Genomic DNA, 22,515 nt, shown 5'->3' with positions numbered 1-22,515 from the left:
CACTATCAAGAAGTGAAAAGACAACCCACAGAGTGGGAGAAAATATTTTCAAATCATATATCTGGTAAGGGTCTAGTATCCAGAATATATAAAGAACTCCTACAACTCAAGAAAGAGACAAACAACCAAATTTTAAAAATGGGCAAAGGACTTGGATAGACATTTCCCCTAGAAGATATACAAATGGCCAACAAGCGTATGAAAAGATACTAATGTCATTAGCCATTAGGAAAATGCAAATCAAAATCACAGTAAGATACCTTCACACCCACATTATTATATGGCTATAATAATAAAAAGAAGACATCGAAAATAAGTGCTGGTGAGGATGTGGAGAAACTGGTACTTTCATACATGGCTGGTGGGAAAGTAAAACGGTGCAGCCGTTGTGGAAACAGTTTGACGGTTCCTTCAAAAGTTAAACGTGGTATTAGCATATAACTCAGCAATTCCACTTTGGGGTATATATACCCCAGAGAAATGAAAACATAAAAACCTGCATACAGACATTTATAGCAGCATTATTCCTAATACCCCCAAAGTGGAAACAATTCAAATGTCCACCAACGAATGAACAGATGAAATGTGGCCTATCCATATTATGGAATATTATTCAGTCATGAAAAGGAATGAAGTTCTGACAGACGTTACAACATGGATGGACCCTGAAAACACTATGCTAAGTGAAAGAAGCCGGATACAAAAGGTTACATATTGTACGATCCTATGTACGTGAAATGTCCAGAATAGGCAAATCTATAGAGGCAGAAAGCATACTGGTGGTTGCCAAGGGCTGGGGACAGGGAGAAATGGGGAGTGGCTGCTACTGGGTCCAGGGTGTCCTTTTGGGGGTGATAAAGATAGCGGTGATGGTTGCACAATGTTGTGAATGTACTAAGTGTCACTAATGGTCAATTTTATCATATAACAAAACGTTAAACGGCAGCAGCCACCTGTATTCGGAGGAGTCCCTTCCCTAAGGTCAATGCTAATACCCTGGGGGCTGGCCCCTCCCCTCTTAAGAGGACCATCGTGTTTGGTCTGGCTGAGGCTGGCATGTACCTGAGCAGATGGGTTCCTGGCTGCTCCAGTGGGGCTTGGAGGCATTGATGCACGTCAGCGTCTTGGCACCCTGGAGCTCGTAACCCAGGTGGCAGTGGAAGTGGGCTACCCCACCTGAGTGCAGGTCCATCACCATGACATCCCCGTAGTCAGGCCGGCGGGGAAAATTGCAGCTCAGCATGAAGGCTGGGAAGAAATGCAGGGGCAGACAGTCATCTCTCAGAGGCAGAGACAAAGAACATGACCCACATCCTGGGAGTCAATTTTTGCTGAGGAGCAAAGATGAGGCCCCTGAGGCCCCTGGCGTGCTGGAGGAGGGTATTCTCGTGACTCGAGTTGATCGCGTGGCGCTGAGACTGCCAGATGAGCGCTTTTTTCTAGGCTCAAAGCTCCCCACCCTGCCTAAGCAGAGACAGCAGGTTTGGGGCGACAAATGTGTTCCCATCTCTCCCTGGAGACAACGGCCTTCTGCTTGAGCACAGGAGGGACAGGATCACCCAGGTAGGTTAGTCTCACCTGCACGAACAGCTTAGGTGTCTGATAAAAATGCAGGCTCTTGGACCAGAGTTAGAATAACCAGTTCTTCAGGAAATGCCCAAGATATGAAAGCTTGGAAACGACCGTCCTGGGAGGTAAGGACTTGGGCTCTGAGGGTGATGAATGTGAGTTTACATTCTCTTACTCCGTCACTCAGAAACCGTGTGACCTTGAGAAACTGACACAGTGCCCTGAACTTCACTCTCCTCTCTGTGATCGTCCCTGTGTCACAGGTGGCGGTAAGGATTACATGTGAAATGCCAAAGAAGAGCCTCCTTAGCCCAATATCTGGTGCACGGAGCTCACGGGATGGGGTGGCAGAAGGGTGTACGTGACCACGTTGAGCTCCTTGAGTTTCATTTTCATAAGAGGGTGCTGAACCCGTCCTAGCTCCACCACTAGACTATGGTCTGACCTCTCCTGCAGCCTAGGATATGTGCATTCCCAGTTCCCATGAGGAGGACTAAATTCAAGCTCATGGCTCAATGAGCTATTTTTTTTCCATTTTTTAATTAACAAAGACAACAGACGGTAGTCTGCATATTGAGAAGGTGTGAGGAAACGGACACTCCTGTATACAGTCACCCATCTGTTTCAGAAACATCCAAGGGGAAATTTTTAAATGAATTGTTTTTCCAGACATTTAGTCAATGTGACGTAAATGTGGATGGCTTTTGACCTCCCAAGGTGTGGCTAAGGGCTCCCCTTCCCCATCTTATACTTGGCAAGTATCCAGGGGGAGCTCCTAGTAAGGGAAGTAACCGGAGATCTTGGGAAACGCCCAGGAGGTGGGGAAAATGGGATGACATTGAAATGAGAGAGAGAAGGAAGAGAGAATGGGGGTGGGAATGAAGAGAGGGAGGGGAGGAAAGAAAGATATGAAGGAAGCAAGAAAAGAGGGAGGAGAAGAGAGGAGAAAGGTGAACAGAAAACAAAAGAGAGGAGACTAGAAACAGACAAAAAAGGAAAGAAAGAAACAGTGGAGAAGAAGAAAAAAGAGAGAAGGACTCCAGTAGCAAAGGCTGTTTCCCAGCAACCCATGGACTCTCATGGGATTTGTGTGTCAGATTCAGGAGACATGAACTTGAACGGGAAAAGGGGGCTTGCTCATCCTTCATTAACCTTTCACTTAACAATGTAGGCAACAATGTGTAACATAGTCACAGAACATGTGACTTTGTCACCAAGAGAAATCATAGATATTTTCATATCAAAATGAGTATCTTGACATATTTCTTATGCTCCTTTGAAATTACAGTAATTATCAGAGCCACTGGGAAATATTATTTAATGTGTTAATCAAGAAGCACAGAGGTTATGATGTCATAGATGAAAACAATATTTTGACAACTGCTATTAAATACGAATGGCTTCCTTTTGAATTGTACGTATTTTATGCTCTTAAAAACACAAATCTAAGAAGGGGTTCACAGTGTTACCAAACTGCCAGAGGGGGTCCCTGGCACAAAAAGGGTGAGAATCCCTGGCTCCGGAGAGAAAGGGAGACAAAAGCGACATCTCAACAGCCCCAGCCTGTCTTACCCTGGTAGTGCAGCTGGAAGGTCCCAAGGCCATCGTCCTGGAAGGTCCGGAAGTAGACGGAGATGGTGTTGGTGGGGCTTCGGATCACCTGACCCTCTACCAGGAGGGTGTGGTTGGCCAGAATGGTCAGGGAGGGGCCGTCCACCCCACGGATGGAAAGCAGCTCCCCCTCGGACAGGTTCACACTCTTCACCTGGAGACAGGTAGGGGTAGACAGAATCTGAGTCGTGTTTGGGACAGGGCATCTGTTAGCCCCCTTATCTGAGTCCCATGAAAGGGGCTTCTGGATGCTGGCAGCCGAGACAGAGTCTTCTGGAGCTGGCAGGTGGGGGCAGGGGTTTGATCAGCTTGTGCCTGAGGTCCCATCTCCAGGGAGACAGAAGGCATTTCACCAGAAGGTAAGCTCCAGGGAGGCAGGAAACTTTCCGTGCTGCTCAGGGTCCCCAGGGCCTAAAATCGTGCCTGGCACGTAGTACGTGCTCAATAATCTTTATGGACTGACTGAATACATTCTTGCCCTTCTGCATAAACTGGTGAGGGGGTGGGGGGCCTCATCTCTAGGGCTTTCTCAGGCCCACTTTCTTATCCTCCTCAATGGTGGCTTCAGTGGCAGAGGCTCCTCAAAGCTCCATGTACTTGGTTTGCCTAGTCCACTTTCCAGGCTTGGGAGAGAAAGAAGGGAGATACTTTACTCGCAGACAAGGATGCTGAACAAATGGAGCGGGGGTGGGGTGGGGACCTTAGTCAGTCCCCAGTTCCCAATATGAGTATTTCTGCTTCTCTTAGTGGGGCCTGGGACCCCAGACCCTTGTCTCTTGTGTAAGCAAGGCAGGCATTACTGACAAGCCTTTCCTCTTTCAGGCCATACACCTTACTCTCTTTTCTCTTTGATGAATGCCTACTCATTCATCAAAGCCCCACTAAAATTACCCTTCTCCGTGAAACCTTCCCTAACTGCCGAGGAGCTTGCCTGTCTCTCCACTGTGATTCCACAACATCCACTATGAACATCTACTACAGACCATTGGGAGAAGCATCCCAATGTCTTCCACGTGTGTCTATCTCAATCACGAAACAGCAGACTCCTTTAGGGCGGGCACTGCAGCAGTTTTACACATCACCCTGCCCCCCACTGCTGTGACTGGTACAGAGCAGGTGCTAATGAAGGAATTCTACGGTGCCTGATGAAAAGCTCCGTACAGTATTAGACAGAGTGGGTCTGTTCAAGTGGAGGAAGTGCTCATGAAGTGCCAGCATCAGCTGGACTGCAACTTTTCTCCAGGTTAAGTCCATGAACGTTTACGAAGTACCTACCACGTGCCGCGTGCTGTGCTAAGCTCTGGACACGAGTTCTGCCGAGAGGCTTACCTTTCATCCTCCCTATACAATCAGAAAACCTTCCTAAAGTAAAGTTCTGCTTATGTCATACAGCTGACTCTGCCTAAAATCTTCTGGTGGCTTTCTGGCTTCACTTCCACCCTTTCTTCTGTGGGACAGTGAACTGGACAGTTCACCACTTCCTGGCATGTCATCTTACTTCATACCAAAAAGTGCTTCTAAAGATGGGGAGGTCGGTTGGGGATGGCCTGGAACTAGGGTGGGGATAATTGGTAACATGCATTGAGTGCCCGCTGTCTCTCCCTTAGGCTCTGGATGAATGCCCTCTGTGCACTGTCATATTTATTCCTCCCTGAAACTCTGTAAAGCAGCAACATTTTCATCTGTTTTACTGATGGGGAAACTGAGGCTCAGAGAGCTGGAGTCCCTTACCCAAAGTCATATAGCATTAACTGGTAGAGCCGCGACTTAAAACCCAGATGTTTGAGCACTATGCTATCCTGCTTTTCCATTCTTAGTTTGCAGCCAAAAGTTTATGAATCAAATGAGCCACATGGGGCTTCCATGACTATGTGTGTGTTTGATAAGCAGGATATCAAAGGACTTTCCTTTTGGGTGTAATGATTCACAACTTATCAACACATCCCCTTCCCTCCATGTGTGCCAAACTATTTCAGCTGTGCCCTGAGTTAGGAACTCCTATTCATCCACCAAAGCCCAGCTTAAATTGCCCCATTAGGGCAAAGCCAGAACCAAACTGGTTAGGATGATAAAAACAAGCCTGACTCAGACAATCCTTCAGAGACCTCCTGCTGGAAGAGGCAGCCACTGCAGGGCACCTTTATGGGGTTACCTGGAGCTCCACCCCATAGCCAGTGTAGACCGTCACGTTGTACGTGCACTCCAGGAAGTTGTTGAGGGGCAGCGGTGGGTAATCACTGGAGTCGATGTACCCTTCAGGATCGGAGAAACTCACACTGCAGAGAGCTGGAGGAAATCACTGTCATTAGGACACGGAGAACAGCTCAGATGTCATCTCTCAGATGGGCTGCGGGCTGGAACAGAGCCTCTGGGGACACCTGTGTTCTCCTGTCCCCACTCCTCCCACTGCTGTTCATTCTCCTTCAGCTCCAGAATCAACATGATAATCAAATAGCAGCATCTGACACAGAATGATAACTTACTACATGCTGCTAGGCACCTCATCGGTCTACAGGGGTGACCCTATTCATCCTCGAAGGGACTGATATTTCATTCTCATCTCAGAGATTAAGTAAAGCAAAGCTCAGAGAGGGTGCGCATCTGGGCCAAGCTCACACAGCAAGCAGGAGTCAAACCTAGAGCTCATACTCTTTCCTGAGCGGCCACACTGCATTTGTCCAAAATCAATGTATGATTGACGGCTGATGTCTCTCCTCTGTGTTTGAAGATGGAAAAAAAGGTAGAAGAAAGACTGGAACACAGACGTGCATTTTATCAAGTTCAAGTAACGGTAAAAGCAAAAGCACCTTGAAAGGCCGGGGCCTTCTAGGCAGACAAAAGGATTCTGTTCCAAGATGAAAGGCTTTGAATCCTGCTGTTTAGCTGTGTGGCATTGGGCAGGGTACCCGATGTCTTACGGTCTCAGGGATCTCATCTCTAAAATAGGGATGTTAATTCTGGGCCACAGGGTCAAGCTCATAACTAGGGCTCCACAGATGGTAACCAATGGTGGGACGTGTACCTCCCCGGCCCCCCTCTCCCATGCCCTGCACACAGCAGGTGCCTCACCGCAGTTCTGGGAGGGCTGGAGGGGTTGGGGGCTACACACCTGGGGCCTGCTCGGTGGTGATAACCGTGGTGGTAATGATGGTGGACGTCGTGGTCTCCTGGCTTTCCTCCGAGGCCGACCCGGTCAGCTCGTTCTCACATTTGTCCATCAGGGTCATGGGGCTGGCATCCCCTGGGGGAGCCTCGTGGGCCTCCTCAGGCACGGCGGGCGCCCCGGGGTCGGGGCTCTGGGGGAGCGTGTGGGCCACCAGCGGCTGCGAGGTGAAGGGGGCGATCTGTAGGGGCGCGGGCGTCGTGGGGACTGCACCTTCCTTCTGCTCCAGCCAGAGGGGCTCCTCCGATGACAGCAACAGTGGGTGGGTCTCCTCCCCTGCGGAGGCCACGGGGTCCTGGTCCCCAGGTGGGCGGAGCTTCTCCGTGGCAGAGGAGAGGAGGACCAGGTCCGAGGATGCTGGCTGGGACGCCGCCCTCTGCACAGCTGCTGCGGTGGTGGCTTTCGGCCTCAGCTGCCTCCTGGTCAAGTTCACCTGCTTGAGCGAAGGCGGCTTCTTCGTCGGGGGGAAGGCATGCCCGGTGCCGGGTTCCTCCGGAAGCGGAAGCAGCATGGACGCGGCCGCGGAGTCTTGAGGTGCGGAGGGGACCATCCCTTCCAACTCTGGCTTGTGAAGCTCGTCCCCTGACTGCGCTGGATTCAGAGGGGCCGTGGTCACTCTCTCTTTGGGGGTCTCGTGGCTCAGACTGCTGCTCCCCAGGGCTTCCAAGGGCAGAAAGTAAGTACCTGAAGGGCCAGCATCTCCCTCCAGTGGCGCATCTTGGAAAGAGAATGGACACCAGTTAGCTTGGGGCCAGGGGCTTTAGGTCCTCAACTGGCAGACTCTGAGGGTGGCCCCCCTGAGGTGGTACCCAAGTCTTGCTAGGATGCTGGTACAGCCCAATCAACCAATGTGGAGCTGCCTCCTTTCATTTCTTCCTTCTTCCCTTCCTTTCTTACTTCCTTTTCCCAACCAGGGAGACTGGGGTTGATCATGGCCAGCCTGAGGTAAGCATTAGAGGTACAGAAACCAAGGGCACAAGAATTTCACAGCCCAGTTACATATGCCCTGGGAGGGGGAATAAGAAAGTAGAAATAATCATATTTGATGTGATAAACGCTTAGAAAGAGAAAAGCTTTGTGTGCTAAGAGGACAGGCCCCTAACCCAGTCTGTGGGGCAGGACCACCATGTACAGCTGGGCAGGTTGCTCACTGCACAAGGCTATCCCACTAAGAGGATGAGTGGGGCTGTAACCAACCCACAGTCTCTTCTCTAAGCTGTGTGCCCTGACTCAGGGCTATATTATCCTGGGATTGGGGGAGTTTGATTTTTTTTTTGTTTTAACTAAATACTGTACAAGTGACCTTGTGGGAAACTCACAAAGATTTGAGGATCCAGAATCGTTAGGCAGGTTTAGAACAGAGGGGTGTGGGAAGACCCGAGGCCTGGCTGAGGTGAGCGCAAAAGAGGAATGAAAGAGAACAGGGGACAGAGGTGGAGGGTGATTAAAGAGAGAGCTGGTGAGGTAGGGAGGTGGGGGCCAGTCTCTGGTGGGCCTTGTATGTCCTGCTGACTCCTTGTGATTTATTTTTGTCTTGAAAGGAAAACCACCTAATAATTTTAAATAAGGGCTGGCCCAGGCTACTGTTTAGCAGAATCATGCCTGAAAACAGCTGCATCTACTTATTTGAGACCCAGTTCTGCCAACTGCAAGCTGGCAAATGGCTCTACCTCTCTGAGCCTCAGTTTCCTCAGCTGTAAAATGGGGCTATTGTCCCCTATTTCATAGGGTTTTCATCGTTCAAGAGGTTGATTATGGAAAGCATACGTACATGTATGCACATGTGGGTCCCTCACCCACAGAGTGCCTGGTATGTATCCGCTGCTGTATCCGTCATTGTTTTTTATACTCTTGTCATTGTAATCGTGCCCTCAGCAGGGGGCTGGAGCAGTCAGAATGTTACTGATGATGATCTTGAGATAGAGAGGAATTATGTCCTGGGGACAAAGGACTGATAGCTGTCCTTGTCAATTTTCCGCAGAAAAAGACACTCACTCAGCCACAGTCTCAGGTCCCTTCAGCACTGTCATTTAAATTTATTTCCATAGCCGTTGGAAAGGCTCCTTTACTTTCACAGAGTCAGCACCGGCAGTGGCTTAATCTATCTAGACTGCAACAATGTGCAACTGGCATCAACAAATATTCCTGTCGTGTAACACTGATTACCAAGCCCGTGTACATTCCAGGCCGAAGATGGCCCTGGGGCCAGATCCGACCTGAGGACAGATCCAGGTCATTCAGGTGCCAGGCAGGTTTCCTGGTCCAAGGTGGGAAGCGCTGAGGCTTTGGGGTTAGACCTGGGTTCAAATCCTGCCTTTGACAGTTACTAGCTGCGTGAACCTGGGCAAGTCCATTAAGCCTCTTTTGTGTAGTAGAGACACTCCATCTACCTCATAGGATCAGCTCAGTTGTGGTCCTGCTTGAAAGCTGTGACTTTTATGCTCACGGTCACTTTTATCAAATGATTGGTATTGACCATCTTTGTAGACTGTCAAGTGAGAAGGTGATAAGACAAGAACAATCGCGGATGAGGGTTCAGGACACCTGGCTCCCAAGACCCAGCTGTGGTTTGATGCACAGAGCTTGGATGCAAGCAGGGGCTGGGGGACCCGGATAGTGGTCCTGTCTTGGCCACTACTCCCCATCATTACTGGGTGGGTTTCCTCTTCTGTGTGTCAAATGGGCAGCCAGACTAGATAAAATCTAAGGGTCCTTCCAGCTCTGACTGTTGATTTTTGAAACAATCAGGTAACTGGCAATTATTCTTAGCGCTTGTTGGTAATCTTGCTAAAAAGGGCCAAGCGACCACCTCAGTCCTGACACTAGCTTGTGAGTTTTGTTGGGTCCTGTGGCTACATTCGTTTCAGCCAGTCTTTTCACAAAAATGCCCCCTTGATCACAAGGGGCTGGAGGAGAGAGAGGAAGTGGAAGAGGGAGTGAGAGATAGAAATACTTGGAAAACAAGTTGTGTCAAAGGTGATAAAAGATTACAAATGACATAAAGCACATCAACGTGCCTTGGCTATAGTAAGAGTGATATTTATAACATTTCGTTTCTGATGACTTTACCGAGTGCCGAATATGTGCAAAGGCGTGTGCTACACGCTTTGTATTCATTACCTCACCTAAATCTTTCTCACCCTTACTAATCAGAAATCATTATGCCTATTTTACGGATGGGCAAATGGAGGCTCTAGGATATTAAGTAACTTTCCAAGGTCACACCACAAAGCTGGGTTTCAAACCTTGGTTTTCCTGATGGCAAAGACCACGCTGCCAGCCTTCAAGAAATACGGAGTATTATCACCTGCGGCCTCTCCTCGGCTTGAATTGGCCTCTCCCCACAAAACCCCTCTCTCCTAAGCCCCTGGTCTGTTCGCGTTTCTGCTGGGTGGGCTACAGCGTCCTTCAACCCCCCAGATAGCACCCCGCAACACCAACATGTTCCTGGTTAAAATACGAATTTTAACCGGACCGCATGGGTCTGGTCTCCTGTGGCAGACCCATCACATCTGGATCCCCTCCGAGCCCACGGAGATCCAGCAGAGCCAAGAAAAGCAGCAGGAAATACAACAAAGAGGACCCTGGAGTCAACTTCCTCCCCACCCCCAATCACTGCTCCACCTCCGGGGTCCCCAGGGAAAAACTGGTGCCAAGCTCAACAGCTAGAAAGCATTTTAGGAAGCGGATCCACTGGACCGCGTCAGCCCTTTCTCACTGAACACCTGACTCCCGAGAAGCGTCGCAACACGCACCATTCATCTCCCTGCCCCCGAGGCCTCTTCTTACTCTTCAGAGCTCACACACGCTGGGGTCTTGCTGGCTGGCTCCAAACTGAAGGCCACGTTCAAGACAGGTGAGTGTATTCTGTGATCTGCAAGGCATGCAGCCCGTGAGACCCGGCCTTTGCTCTCAGCTGGGACGCTGGCCAAATGAGTGCCATGTGAAACCACATCCCAGTGGGAATTAGCCAGAATTGGATTCCATGGCCTCAGAGGTCCAGAGACTTCACTTGCTCAAACAGGCCAGCTTTTCCTGGGGCCCCAGTGACCACCTGGTTAAATTAACTCCTCTTTCCCATAGCACTTAACTTTTTCAATCATCGTGGTCACGTCTGGCTGGTTCTCCCTTTATCGTGCGTGTTCAGTGCCCCACTGGAATGCTGTCAATCAACTGATGAGTGAAAGCACTGGGTGCTGACTCTCTTGGCTGGTTGACCCTCAGCACGAGAGAGTCAACACTCTAGGACATGGTCCCTGCATTCAAGAAGTTAGGAAGGCATAACAACAAGGTCCTACTGTATAACACAGTGAACTATATTCAAGATCCTGTGACAAACCGTAATGGAAAAGAATATGAAAAAGAATATATAGGGCTTCCCTGGTGGCGCAGTGGTTGAGAGTCCGCCTGCCGATGCAGGGGACACGGGTTCGTGCCCCGGTCCGGGAAGATCCCACATGCTGCGGACCAGCTGGGCCCGTGAGCCATAGCCGCTGAGCCTGCACGTCCGGAGCCTGTGCTCCGCAATGGGAGAGGCCACAACAGTGAGAGGCCCGCGTACCGCAAAAAAAAAAAAAAAAAAAAAGAATATATATAACTGAATCGCTTTGCTGTACAGCAGAAATTAACACGACATTGTAAATCAACTATACTTCGATTAAAAAAACAACGAAGTTAGGAAGGCAGACGCACAGCGATAACCCAATACGGGTACCAAACCAAAGAGACAGAGCTTTAATTACATCCTTATGCTGCTTTTCTCTCTCAAGACAGAATGGAGCAACGCTGAAGGCAACTGAGCATTTGTTCTGCTACCCAAGTTGTGGGGGAAACACATCTCCCTCTGTCTTTTCTCTGACGTTGATGGGGAGATGGGAGGTTAGACTGGGAAGCATCCCACTGAAGTCGAAAAAGCACAAGTTCTGAGGCTCTGAAGTTGAAGATCTGTATCTTAAATGCCTGCAGAATGGCCAGGAACAGCCTGGATTCTAAGCAATAGCACATCACACAGGCACGAAGGGATAGAAGGAGAAGTGGAGCAAACAGAAGCCGGACGATGCTTCTGCTACAATGTTCTGTGAAAACAGCAAGACGTAAAATTCTATGGTGTGGATGCAAACGACTAGACACAACCAACTCAAACAAATCGCAATCAGAGAGTCATTTTTTGAGTTGGAGGAAAGGCCCCCAAGTGTGATCCTGGTTGCCTCTGGGTGGTGGGCCTTTCAGTGGTGTGTCTTCTTCCTTCTACTTTTTGACATTTTCTAAAATGTGCATAAGAAGTATTCAAAACTTTCTTAAGTGAAAAAAATTTTATGAAAAGAGCAGGGTTTAAATGCTGCCTTGTGATGGAGAGGAGGAGGGAAAGGAGACAAACATTTGTAATCACAGAATTGCTTCATTCACTAGTCACTGAACCCCTCTGGGATGCAGTCTCCCAGTGGGGATGATGATAACCCTCCTCTCGCTGGACTCGTGAATCAGTAGTCAAAGTGGCTACTTTTAGGAAGTAGGAATGGCAGGTGGATCAATGGATATCTTTTTGATAAATGGCAGTACAAAAACGTTAGTCACTGTTCTCATCAACAATATTCATATCTAACTCAGTGGTGCTTTCTTGTACCTTCACCTTCCACAATAAGGACTTGCTCAGCCCACGCTGGTGGGTTTGCTTGGCCCTCACAGGGACAAAACCAAAAACAAAATGTCACCTCTTATAGATGGAAAGTGTCCCAGAGTTCCTGGTTACAAAGTGCCCAGAGGAAGGACCTGAGGTCCAGAGAGGGAAAATGGGCTGCCCAGGGTCACACAGCATGTGAGCAGCCATAACAACACAAGGCTATTTGAGGCTTGAAAAACCACATCAGAGCACATCAGACAAAGCCAGAAACAAAGAATGTCAGTTCATTCCGTGCCCGCTACATCTCGGCTGGATGATTCTCTGCTGTGGGGCAAGGGCCTGTCCTGTGCATTGCAGGAGGCTGGGCAGCATCCCTGGTCTCCACTCGCTAGAGGCCAGTAGCAACCTCCCCCCACCCCCTGTGTGACAATCAGAAATGACTCCAGACGTTGCCAAATGTCCCTTGGGCGGGGGCGGGGGGAGCAAAAGCCCCTCTAATTGATGACCATCGGTACTGCCCCCAGAACTGAATAGACTTTCCCTCCCATTCCTGGGGTTGATGTGCTTTGCTCTGCTTAAATCGTTGAATTTTAGGGCGGAGAAGGTCTTAGGCTAATCCCCATTTTACAGATAAGGACACTGACATAAGTGAGGGCTGTATTTCTTTCTCCCACTCACATGTGATCATTCATTCATTCAGCGAGCACCTACTATGTGCCAGACACAGGCAGCAGGTGCTGGCATCCAGAGGTCCACCTTGGACAGCAAACAGTCAGAGCTGATGAACACGACCCATTCCCTTCAGCCAGACCCAGCCCACTCAGCCCTGCGGGAACAAGGACCCGCTGGACTTTGAGAAGACTTTCTGGGACAGAAAGGGCAGAGATGGGGGTGGGCTTCGGGTGCTCAGTCAGAGCCCTCTACCTGTGCCAGGCTAACAATACTGACACTCAGATGGCGACTGACACTCTGCCAGTGCATTCCCAGCTGTGATCTCATTCCGACCTCCAAACAATTCTGTGAACTTGGCATTTTGTTTTTCCCATTTTATAGATGAAAATAAAAATCAAGCCTCAGAAAGAGGAAGTGACCTGTCCAAGATCACAGAGCAAATTGGGGTAGGATTAGACACGTTCTGACCTTGTTTCCTGTGTCCTTTCCTCTTGTCCACATAAAATAGTTTATTTGAAAAATGCAAGAATACCTGAAAGGTGTAAAATCAGAAGTATCCGCCCTGTACCACCCCGACCCATCCACCAGTCCTGCCTTCCAAAGGGAACTCCTGTTAATAGGATCTTGTTTAATCTCCAAATAAAATGTACTGATATAAAAATAATAAAGCATTTTCACCTTAAAAGGTGTGACAGCACATAGGCGTGTGGGGTTGAAGTCAGAATTGCTTGGGTTCCAGACTCAGCCTGCTGCTAACTGCCCACGAGACCCTGGACAGTCCCTTCCCTTCTCTGGGCCTCCCTGTTCTCATCTGTAAGGTGGGATCACACCAGCCTTATCTCTTAGGCTTGTCAGAGAGTAAGACGAGACCATGAGTGTACAGCACGGCTCACAGAGCAGCTGTCAGCCCTCATAAAGCACTGTTGTCACTGTCAATCTAAACATTCACAGAGTTATGACATCGCATATATTGCTCTGGCACCTACTAAGAAGTGCGCTTTGAAATATTCCAGCCATTCAGAAAGAGCTGAAGAGTGAGGCAACAGTACCCATGTGTGTACACCTTCAGCTTAAGAAACAGCAGGCAGACCAGCACAGGCAATCTCTGTTTGTTCCTCCCTACCACCCTCTCCTTCTTCTTCTCCACCTCCTGGGAGTAACTCCCGTCCTGAATTTGGCCTTGAGCATTCTCATTTATTATGTATATTTTTACTATTATTATTAGTTATTGTGTGCATGTGTTTATTATGTGTCAGTATCTCTGAACAATATATTGTGCAGGCTGTTTTAAAACTTTATATATGAATCCTCCTGCAACCTGCTCCTTCCTTTCCTTTCCTTTCGTTCAACATTTTGTGAGATTCATCCATGTTGATAAGTGTAGTTCTGATCAATTCATTTTCACTGCTGTATAGTATTCCATTACACTAGTGCTCCACCACCATTTTTTCACTTAAAATCCATCTTTTTGTCAGCACATATGTGGCCATTTCATGCTTTTTTAATGGCTACATTAAAATATAAACATATACATTATTGAATCAGGCTCTTAATCGATTCATATTCAGGTTGTTATTCTCCACCCTGTCTTCTCAAATAACACTGCAATAAAGACATACCTTTCGTGAACATGTCCAGGTAATTCTTCAGGAACACGTACCAGAAGTTGTACTGCTCAGCCAAAAGACTTACATATTTAACACTTTGATTGATGCTGAAAAAACACCTTCCAGAATAACCTAAACTTGTTTATTTACCCTGACACCTACTCTACACAAGAGTGCTGCTGCCCTCCAGCTCTGTCTATGCTTAACTTCTGGTGACTGTTAACTTGACCATCTCAGTTGGAATCTGGGGCAGTTGGATCCAGGCATAGTGGGTTTCTAAAATGCAACCCCCCCACCCCCGCTCCAGGTGATTCCAAGGTGCTCTCTCGCTTTCTCTAATTGTTGCTGCAGGTGTGCCCACGGTTGGTCGACCTTTCGCCTGCCTCACCACACTTTTACTCCAGAGCACCCAGGAAGCCCACCCCACCGTAGCCAGACTTTGTGTCACAGATCAGGCCGGGGATTTGTGGCACAGGAGGGCTAGCAAGAGAGTGTGGATGCAGTGGCTTGGTAGCAAAAGAAGTTCCATCTAAACAGCTGTAGATTTCTAGGTAGATGGGCTGCTTGGTCAGGTCCCCAAACAGAAGGACAGTTACGGTCATGACACCCAGTGGGATGGTACAAAGTGTTCACAGTACCAAGTATTATTTCTATTAGCAAAAATCTGGAAACAATTTACCTGCCCATCTATAGGGGGCTAGTTAAATGATTGTAGAAACACAAGATGGAATACACGCAGGGCTCAAACGGATGAGATGAAGTCCCTGGTGAATTACATGGTGAGTAACCTGGCGAGAATGTTCAGAATTACACCTCCCCTTTGACTCAAGTCCACTTTGGGAATTTATCCTGCAGGGAGATGTCTGCCCACGTGCAAAATGACATCCATACAAGGTTAAGCAATGCAGCACTCTCCGCAAATGACCTGGAGACAAACGAAGTATCCATCAGTAAGGTTAAATCAATTACAGAACATCCAGACGGAAGACTGTGCAGCTGCGAGAAAAGGATGGCGAAGCTCTCTGCGGACCAAAGAGGAGAGACGGCCATGGTTTGTGTTAGGTTAAAACGCAAAGTGCAGAACAGTACACAGAATTTGTTGCTTTTTGTGTAGAAATGGGGAAAGAAACTAAAGCTAGATATGTTGGCATTTGCTTATATGTGCATAATGAAACTCTGAAAGGAGACACAAGAAACTAATCATGATGGTTATAGGGGAGGTGGGACACTGGAAATAGGATGGCGAGTAATGGTGGGAAGGAGAATTTTCACTACATACCTTCACATCGATACATATGTATCTATGTGTATGTATATGTATATATACAATAAGCTGTGTGTGTATCGATAAAATATTACCTATTCAACAACTATGTAACTAATTTAAAAATAACATAAAGAATAGCAGAGCTATGTGCCAACACAATTCAGTGTGAGGTGAAAAAAATCAAGGTAGAGTAGTGGGTATAACAGCTCTCATGGGAGTGAAAGGACTACATTTGAGCAAAGTAATGGGAATTGCCTTAGCAGAGCAGGACTGAGGCTTGCAGTGGGAGAGGGAACCACTTTTTACCGTGCATCATTTTTTAGTAATTTCATTGATTTGCCATGTGTGCGCTATTTTTATAGCAATACTAATTAGTAATAGTGCTTAACTCCCTAAGGTTTGCCACCCCAGTTTCAGAGGAGGACAGAGAACAAACCCCAACCTTTCTCAGGGTTGCAGACGGCCCTCACATTTCCACAGGGGGTGGGGAAAATGTGCGTCACTCCAGCAGGGAGTGGCCACTGCTCCATCTCTCCCTCACTTCTCCTGAGAGAGGAGGGGCCGTCTGATTGGCGGTGTTAGGGAGGGAGGTACTTGGGATATCTGATATCCATGGCATCCCGTTTCCAGGGCAACAGCACTGGACCAAAAAGCCAGCAGTGGGGCTACCCCTCTGTCCCCCCTCTTTTCCAGACTTCTCTCCTTGGGCCTGGGTAGGCTGAATCAAAGTCACTTGGGGAGGACAGAGTGTAGGTGTCCATCTATGGTCTACAGCCCAGCTTCCTCAGTAATCAAGCTGGTCCCATCTGGCTCCCTGGGTCTCTTTTTCCCACTTGGTTAAAATCAGCGAAGAGGACCACTGAGGGGATTGACGACCATCCCCACCCTCTGCGCTGACTAATTAGAGCCCAGAGACTCGGGAGAAACTTTGCATGGGCCTCACTGACTTGCTTATTAATAACATTTAGGTTAAACACAAGTCACCTGAACTTCACCTAGCACTTCACACTCTTCAAGGAAGTCTTGACTTTGCAGTTATATCAAGGGACCCATGGTGGTCCTCTATTTTGGGCAAGACAGATGGGAATCCTCATACACAGGTAGACTGTCAGCCACTGCAGATTTCCCACCACACCTCAAAAATCGATCCCCAATCAAGATTTGTACCAGATGAGTCCCTGGAAATGATCAAATCATCTGGAGTGGATGGGTAGTACTTCTAAGATGTAAATCAGGTCATAGGATCTCTTTGGTTAGAACCCATCAGTGGCTGCCCATAACACTGAGAATAAGATCAAAACTCCTTTCAGTGGGCTTCAAAGCCTTTTGGGCCTAGCCTTGGACCACCACCCCCTCAGCCCCCCGGCCAACATCATCTCTTACCATGCTTCCCCTCAAACTACAGTATGATCCCATGCACTTTTTTCTCCTTAAAACTTCCAAATTCATTCTGTACCTCAGGGCCTTTGCACATGCTGTTCCCTCAGTCTGGCACTCTCTTTGATATCTTTGCTTGGCTGGCTTCCTCTGGTCATCCAGGTCTCAGCTCTCCTTCTCCAAAATCCCCCTTTTCACTTTCTGCATCATTCCTTTCAGAGTGCTTCTCACAACCTGAATTGGTCTTGGTGACTTGTTCTCATGTTCACTGTCTCCCACAAGACGGTCCACACTCATGCAATGTCACCTCTCATGAATACGTGTGTCCCAAGTGTAGAATAACTGTGACATTCAGAAGCTGTCTGGGAACCACAAGACCCCCCTACACTGTTGTCCTCTGTGTTGGGTTTGGTATCCCCTGTATTTTCTTGAAAAGCTAAGTTAATGCAGTGCTGAGTGCACAGTAAAAGTACATAAACTTTATTTATTTTACTCACTATTATATCCCCTACCAACTACCATAGTGTCTTCTATGGAGAAGAAATCGTAAAAAAATTTACTGAATTCATCAAGGAAGGAAGGCGGTAGAGAGGGAAGAGTGAGGAGAATGGGGAAGGATGGGGAGAAAAAAGGGAAGCTGGAATAGGCAACGCATCTTTGGATTTCTTGCAAAGCTCTGCACATGCTAGACGTCCAATGAATGTAGTGGGTGAAGAAGAGAAAGGGTGCTTTGGAACACTTAGCAAGAGCTTAGGAGATAATGAAGTTCCCTTCAAATCCAGAAATTCTAGAATTCTGAATGTGGCCGTGCCTGGGTGGTGGGTAGCAGGGTGCAGACATTACTAACGAAGGCCAAGTGCCCTGGCCTCACTGTGGTGAAAGCTACTCTGGTCCAGTTCTCAGCCTCTCATAGGTCCATTGTTCTAACTTCCTTCCTTTTCTTAATCTCTATTTTATTTATTCCCTCTCTGATCTTTATTATTTCCTTCCTTCTGCTGACTTTAGGTTTTGTTTGTTCTTCTTTTTCCAGTTCTTTTAGGTGGTGGGTTAGATTGTTTCCTTTGAGATTTTTCTTGTTTTTTGAGGTAGGCCTGTATCGCTATGAACTTCCCTCTAATAACTGCTTTTACCACATCCTATAGAATTTGTATGGTTGTGTTTTCATTGTCATTTGTCTCAAGGCATTTTTAAATTTCCCTTTTGATTTCCTCGTTAACCCGTTGGTTTTTTAGTAATTTCCTTCCTTTTCAACCAATTTTCTCTTCAGGACTGAAATGGACAGATTTCTATCCCACGTCCTCCCTCCACCTGGAGATGAGTTAACTGACAGGGGAATGAGTGCCAGGAAAAAGGGAGGAGGCTAGGATCATTGACTGACCATCCATGATTCAACACCTCCATCATGGGGGCACAGGAAAGGCCCAGGACCCCCAGCAGAGGAGAGGAAGGAAAATCCCTCAATATGGGATAGGCATAACCCAGATCATCTAGCCATCCTCTCCACCAGGCTCAGACATTCATCACTCTGAAAAAAAATCATCTAAGGAGATTATTTCCAGGAGTACTGAGTAGTCGCAGACAGAGCATGGGAAGCGTCCAGGGCAGGCACCAGGGCTCCATTCCACACAGTCCAGTGGGGAGGCAGATGAGCTCGGCTTTTCGTTTTCACAAGGCACCAGAGAACCTGAGGGCCGCCATGAAAGATGCAAAGCGAGCAAGCTGTACCTTAAAAAGATATTTTTAGCTATCCTATTATTCCCACAACATGGTTATGAAAACCCTGCTTCTCTTCCGGACTTTGCTTCATCATTTCCGCCCACTCTACCCACAGCAGCCAGAGGGATCTCTCTAAACCACCCCCTTCTAGTGGCCGGTAGTCTCTCCCGGATTTTCTGTCCTTCCCTTAACTCCTAACACTATCAAAAAGATACTCCTGCATTTTCTCAACTTAACTCCTACCAAAAAGATAAGCCACAAGTAAGTCGCACCATCGTACTTGCCTGGCATCTCTCCCGCTCTTCCGTACTAGAAGTAGGCTTCCCGAGGACAGCAATCACGCCTGCCCTATTCGTCACTGTCACCCTAGAACTTATTCCATGACCATGAGCCTGACCCACAGGAGGCCCCTCATCAATAGCTACTTGATGCATCATGGTTGTGCCTGCAGCACTGTGAAGAACAAGACTGGGGGTCTTAGATCAAGGCCGCCTCTTTAAGTGAGGGATTACAGACCAGCAGGCAGCTAACACTGCTGGCTACCATAAAGGGAAATCCTTAGTCAACAAAGATGCTTTGGTCTAAGATTTCGAGGCTGGAGAGCTGTTCTCCATGAACATACATACCTACTCGTTCTAATTACAGAAGATAATCTCATCACGGTACAGAGAGCAGGAAGGCGGCCCATTCCCATCAATCACACAGTTGGCTTTAGCAGTGGGAGGGCAAATAGAAACCCACCTCGTGAATTTGTTTGTCTGTCTCTTCATTTCCCTGGCACAGCCCAATATGCCATAATCATACAGATGGAGGGGAGATTTTGGTGTGATGTACGTATCACCCCAAAGAGCACACCAACTGCACCTGTGAACAGACACTCTGAACCCACCCCCCAGTCTGCAGCAGAAGCCCAGGGACACTCCAACCCCCCTGGGTCTAGAGCAGAAGCCCAAGGGGCTGCAGGGGACTTGGAGCAGGTGTTAGAAGGACAAGTTTGTACAGGCAAGAAAAGACTCTTTCAGTGTTTCGGCTGCAAGAGTAATTATCCGATAATTGTCCTCTGTGAGCTGGCTTCTCCCCCACAAATGGGCCTCCTTTGTAATTCATGTTGGGTTCAGAAAGCGTTGAACGTTCTTTTATGTCCAGTTGCGTCTCATCAGAGCGAAGGCTGGGCGGCGTATCCATCTTCCCCGTGAATGAGCCCAGATAGCTGTTGGCACAGGGGTGCAATCCTGCCTTTGTCTTTAACAATCTGATTAACTGTGGCTGACATCAGTGCCAACTGATTAGCATTTAAACGCTCTTCTCCCTTCCCACCTCCATCCCCCTCCCTCCAACCCCAACTCTATTCACATCTCATGGTGCTGCCATGCGATTTCTTACCAGTAGCGAGGGGGAGAGGAACACACTGTGAGTTATTTGTGTACATGAAATCCAGTGAGTCATTGAGAGAGGGCTGAGAGACAGACACACAAGACAGCTCCGAGAGGAAACTCATAGTGGGAAATCTGTCTAGATTCAATTACCTATATGCTCGCACAGGCAAATATAATACTTGGGAATGAATCCAGATGGTCCGTGAGTGAGTTTAAAGACATCATGAGTAAGCTCACAATTTCCCTTCACCTGTGTGCTCAGATCTGCAGACAAGAATAAAGAATAGATTGGCGGGACTTCCCTGGTGGCGCAGTGGTTAAGAATCTGCCTGCCAACGCAGAGGACACGGGTTCGAGCCCTGGTCCGGGAAGATCCCACATGCCACAGAGCAAACTAAGCCTGTGCACCACAACTGCTGAGCCTGTGCTCTAGAGCCCGCGAGCCACAACTGCTGAGCCCACGTGCCACAACTACTGAAGCCCAGGCGACTAGAGCCCGTGCTCCGCAACGGGAGAAGCAATAAGAAGGCAGCGCACCGCAATGAAGAGCAGCTCCCGCTCGCCGCAACTAGAGAAAGCCCATGTGCAACAACGAAGACCCAACACAGCCAAAAATAAATAAATAAAATTAATTTATTAAAAAAAAAAAAGAATAGATTGGCATCCTGGGATGCTTCTAAGACATGCTCAGAGTGGAGAAGATGCAGGGAATCAGGAGACGCGGGTTCAGGCACTGGTTGTACCACTACTTTGCTATCTACCTTAGGCAAATTCCATCTCTCAAAGCCTCAGTTTCTCGCTCCGTGAAGTTAAGACAGTCATCTTTGCCTGGTCAACCTTAAGGAAACAAAATTGGGGCGATGTGGAGGTGCAGTAATGCATAGGATTGAGTTTCACAACTGTGAGGCTTAATTTGTTTCATTGAAGAGCTGAGGGCAGGGCTCTCTTCAGACAGAATATGGACAGCAGTGGCTTTATTTGCTGGGGACAAACAAAACATTTTCATGGCTTTACCTGAGGCATTAAAATGCTTCCCCCCCCCCCTTTTCCTGAAACATAGCTATTGTTATCTTCATTTTTTTTTTTTTTTTTTTTTTTTGCTTCTCACTGTTGTGGCCTCTCCTGTTGCGGAGCACAGGCTCCGGACGCACAGGCTCAGTGGCCATGGTCACGGGCCCAGCCGCTCCGCGGCATGTGGGATCTTCCCGGACCGGGGCACGAATCCGTGTCCCCTGTATTGGCAGGCGGACTCTCAACCACTGCACCACCAGGGAAGCCCTGTTGTCTTCATTTTAATGATGAGGAAACATGGGTAAGTGGCAAAGAGCTAGGATTTAAACTAGGGCTGTCTGGCCCTCAAACCCATACCTATATTTGTTCTGTGTCTCTCCTCCAGCCGACCCCTGACCCTGGCCTGGCTGCTTTCCAGAGAAAATGTCAAGGGCTACCCACTACCAACAAATTAGCATAGGATCTACTCCAGCTAAGAGGTCCCCAGAGATGGAGGAGGATGCTGGCTGTGCCCCATGAATAGCAGAACACTGGTTGCTCTTCCTAAGGCCTGGACTACAGAGAAAAGTGGGAGAATGGCTTCTACAAAGGCAGAACCTAAAGAGGCAGGGAAGATGCCCCAGCATTCCCATTTCACAGGTGGGCAAACTGAGGCCTGTGTTGCAAAGGAAAAAGCTCTGGATTAGGAAGGTCAGGGTGCCTTGTCAACTCACCCTATGGCCTTCGGTAAACCTACTCTCATCTCTGGGCCTCAATTTTATCCTCTGTTTAATGGAATCATTTCTTCAAATAAAACCTTAAGAGGAATGACAATGTATAACTGTGCAGTAAAGGATTCACTCAGCCAGTCTAGGTTGTCCATACTCTGCACATTCCAAAGAAAGGTTTGGCCCTTGCCCCTGGTTCCTGGGACGTAACCTTTAAGCCCTTGGAATATCCTGCCTGATAAGAGCATATTTGTTTAGCTGGGGGCTTTGGGCCTCACCGTGTACTCTATGCTACCAATGTGATTTATGGAGGGGGCCTTGGGGCTGGATACTAAGATCGGCCGCAAGGATGGTCAGTCACACCTAAGTGATCAACCCCCAATAAAATGCCTGGATACCAAGGCTCAGGTGAACTTTGGTGGTTGATAATACTCTGGGTGTTGCATAACGGTGTTTCTGGAAGTAAGCACTGTGTGCGCGACTCCACTGGTAGAGGACATCTGCGAGCTTGTGCCTGGGCTCTCTTGATCTCCACCCTCTGCGCCTTTTTCCTTTGCTGATTTTAGTCCGTATCCTTTCACTGTAATTAACCAGAACTCTGGATATGATAGCTTTTCTGAGTTCCATGAGTCCTTCTAGCAAATTATTGAACCTGAGGGTTGTCTTGGGGATGACTGAACCCCCATAATCAGCCAGAAAAGGGACCTCATGGATTGAATCAGGAGTGGGGGTGGCAGTCTGAGAGCTGCCCCCTAAACTTCTTCCTTATCCCTTTGGTGATGATGGTGAGGAGACGACGCAAGCTAAAGGTGGTAAGTG

At 48.1% G+C, this 22,515-nt stretch overlaps 1 protein-coding gene across 1 annotated transcript in view; it reads right to left on the bottom strand.

The window, feature by feature from the left end:
- The window catches only part of SEZ6L (seizure related 6 homolog like), a 198,444-nt gene that overhangs the window by 70,020 nt on the left and 105,909 nt on the right, over positions 1-22,515 (bottom strand). The window contains exons 2-5 of the mRNA XM_060029303.1: positions 6,290-7,060; positions 5,333-5,466; positions 3,142-3,334; positions 1,063-1,248 (exon numbers count right to left, since the gene is read on the bottom strand). Coding sequence (XP_059885286.1) covers positions 1,063-1,248; positions 3,142-3,334; positions 5,333-5,466; positions 6,290-7,060 — 1,284 coding nt within the window. The remainder of the gene's footprint in view (positions 1-1,062; positions 1,249-3,141; positions 3,335-5,332; positions 5,467-6,289; positions 7,061-22,515) is intronic.

This window comes from Delphinus delphis, chromosome 13 (assembly GCF_949987515.2).
Source record: "Delphinus delphis chromosome 13, mDelDel1.2, whole genome shotgun sequence".
NCBI classification, from domain to species: Eukaryota; Metazoa; Chordata; class Mammalia; order Artiodactyla; family Delphinidae; genus Delphinus; species Delphinus delphis.
Note: the sequence above shows the minus strand (reverse complement) of the source record. Positions and strands in the feature narration are given on the sequence as shown.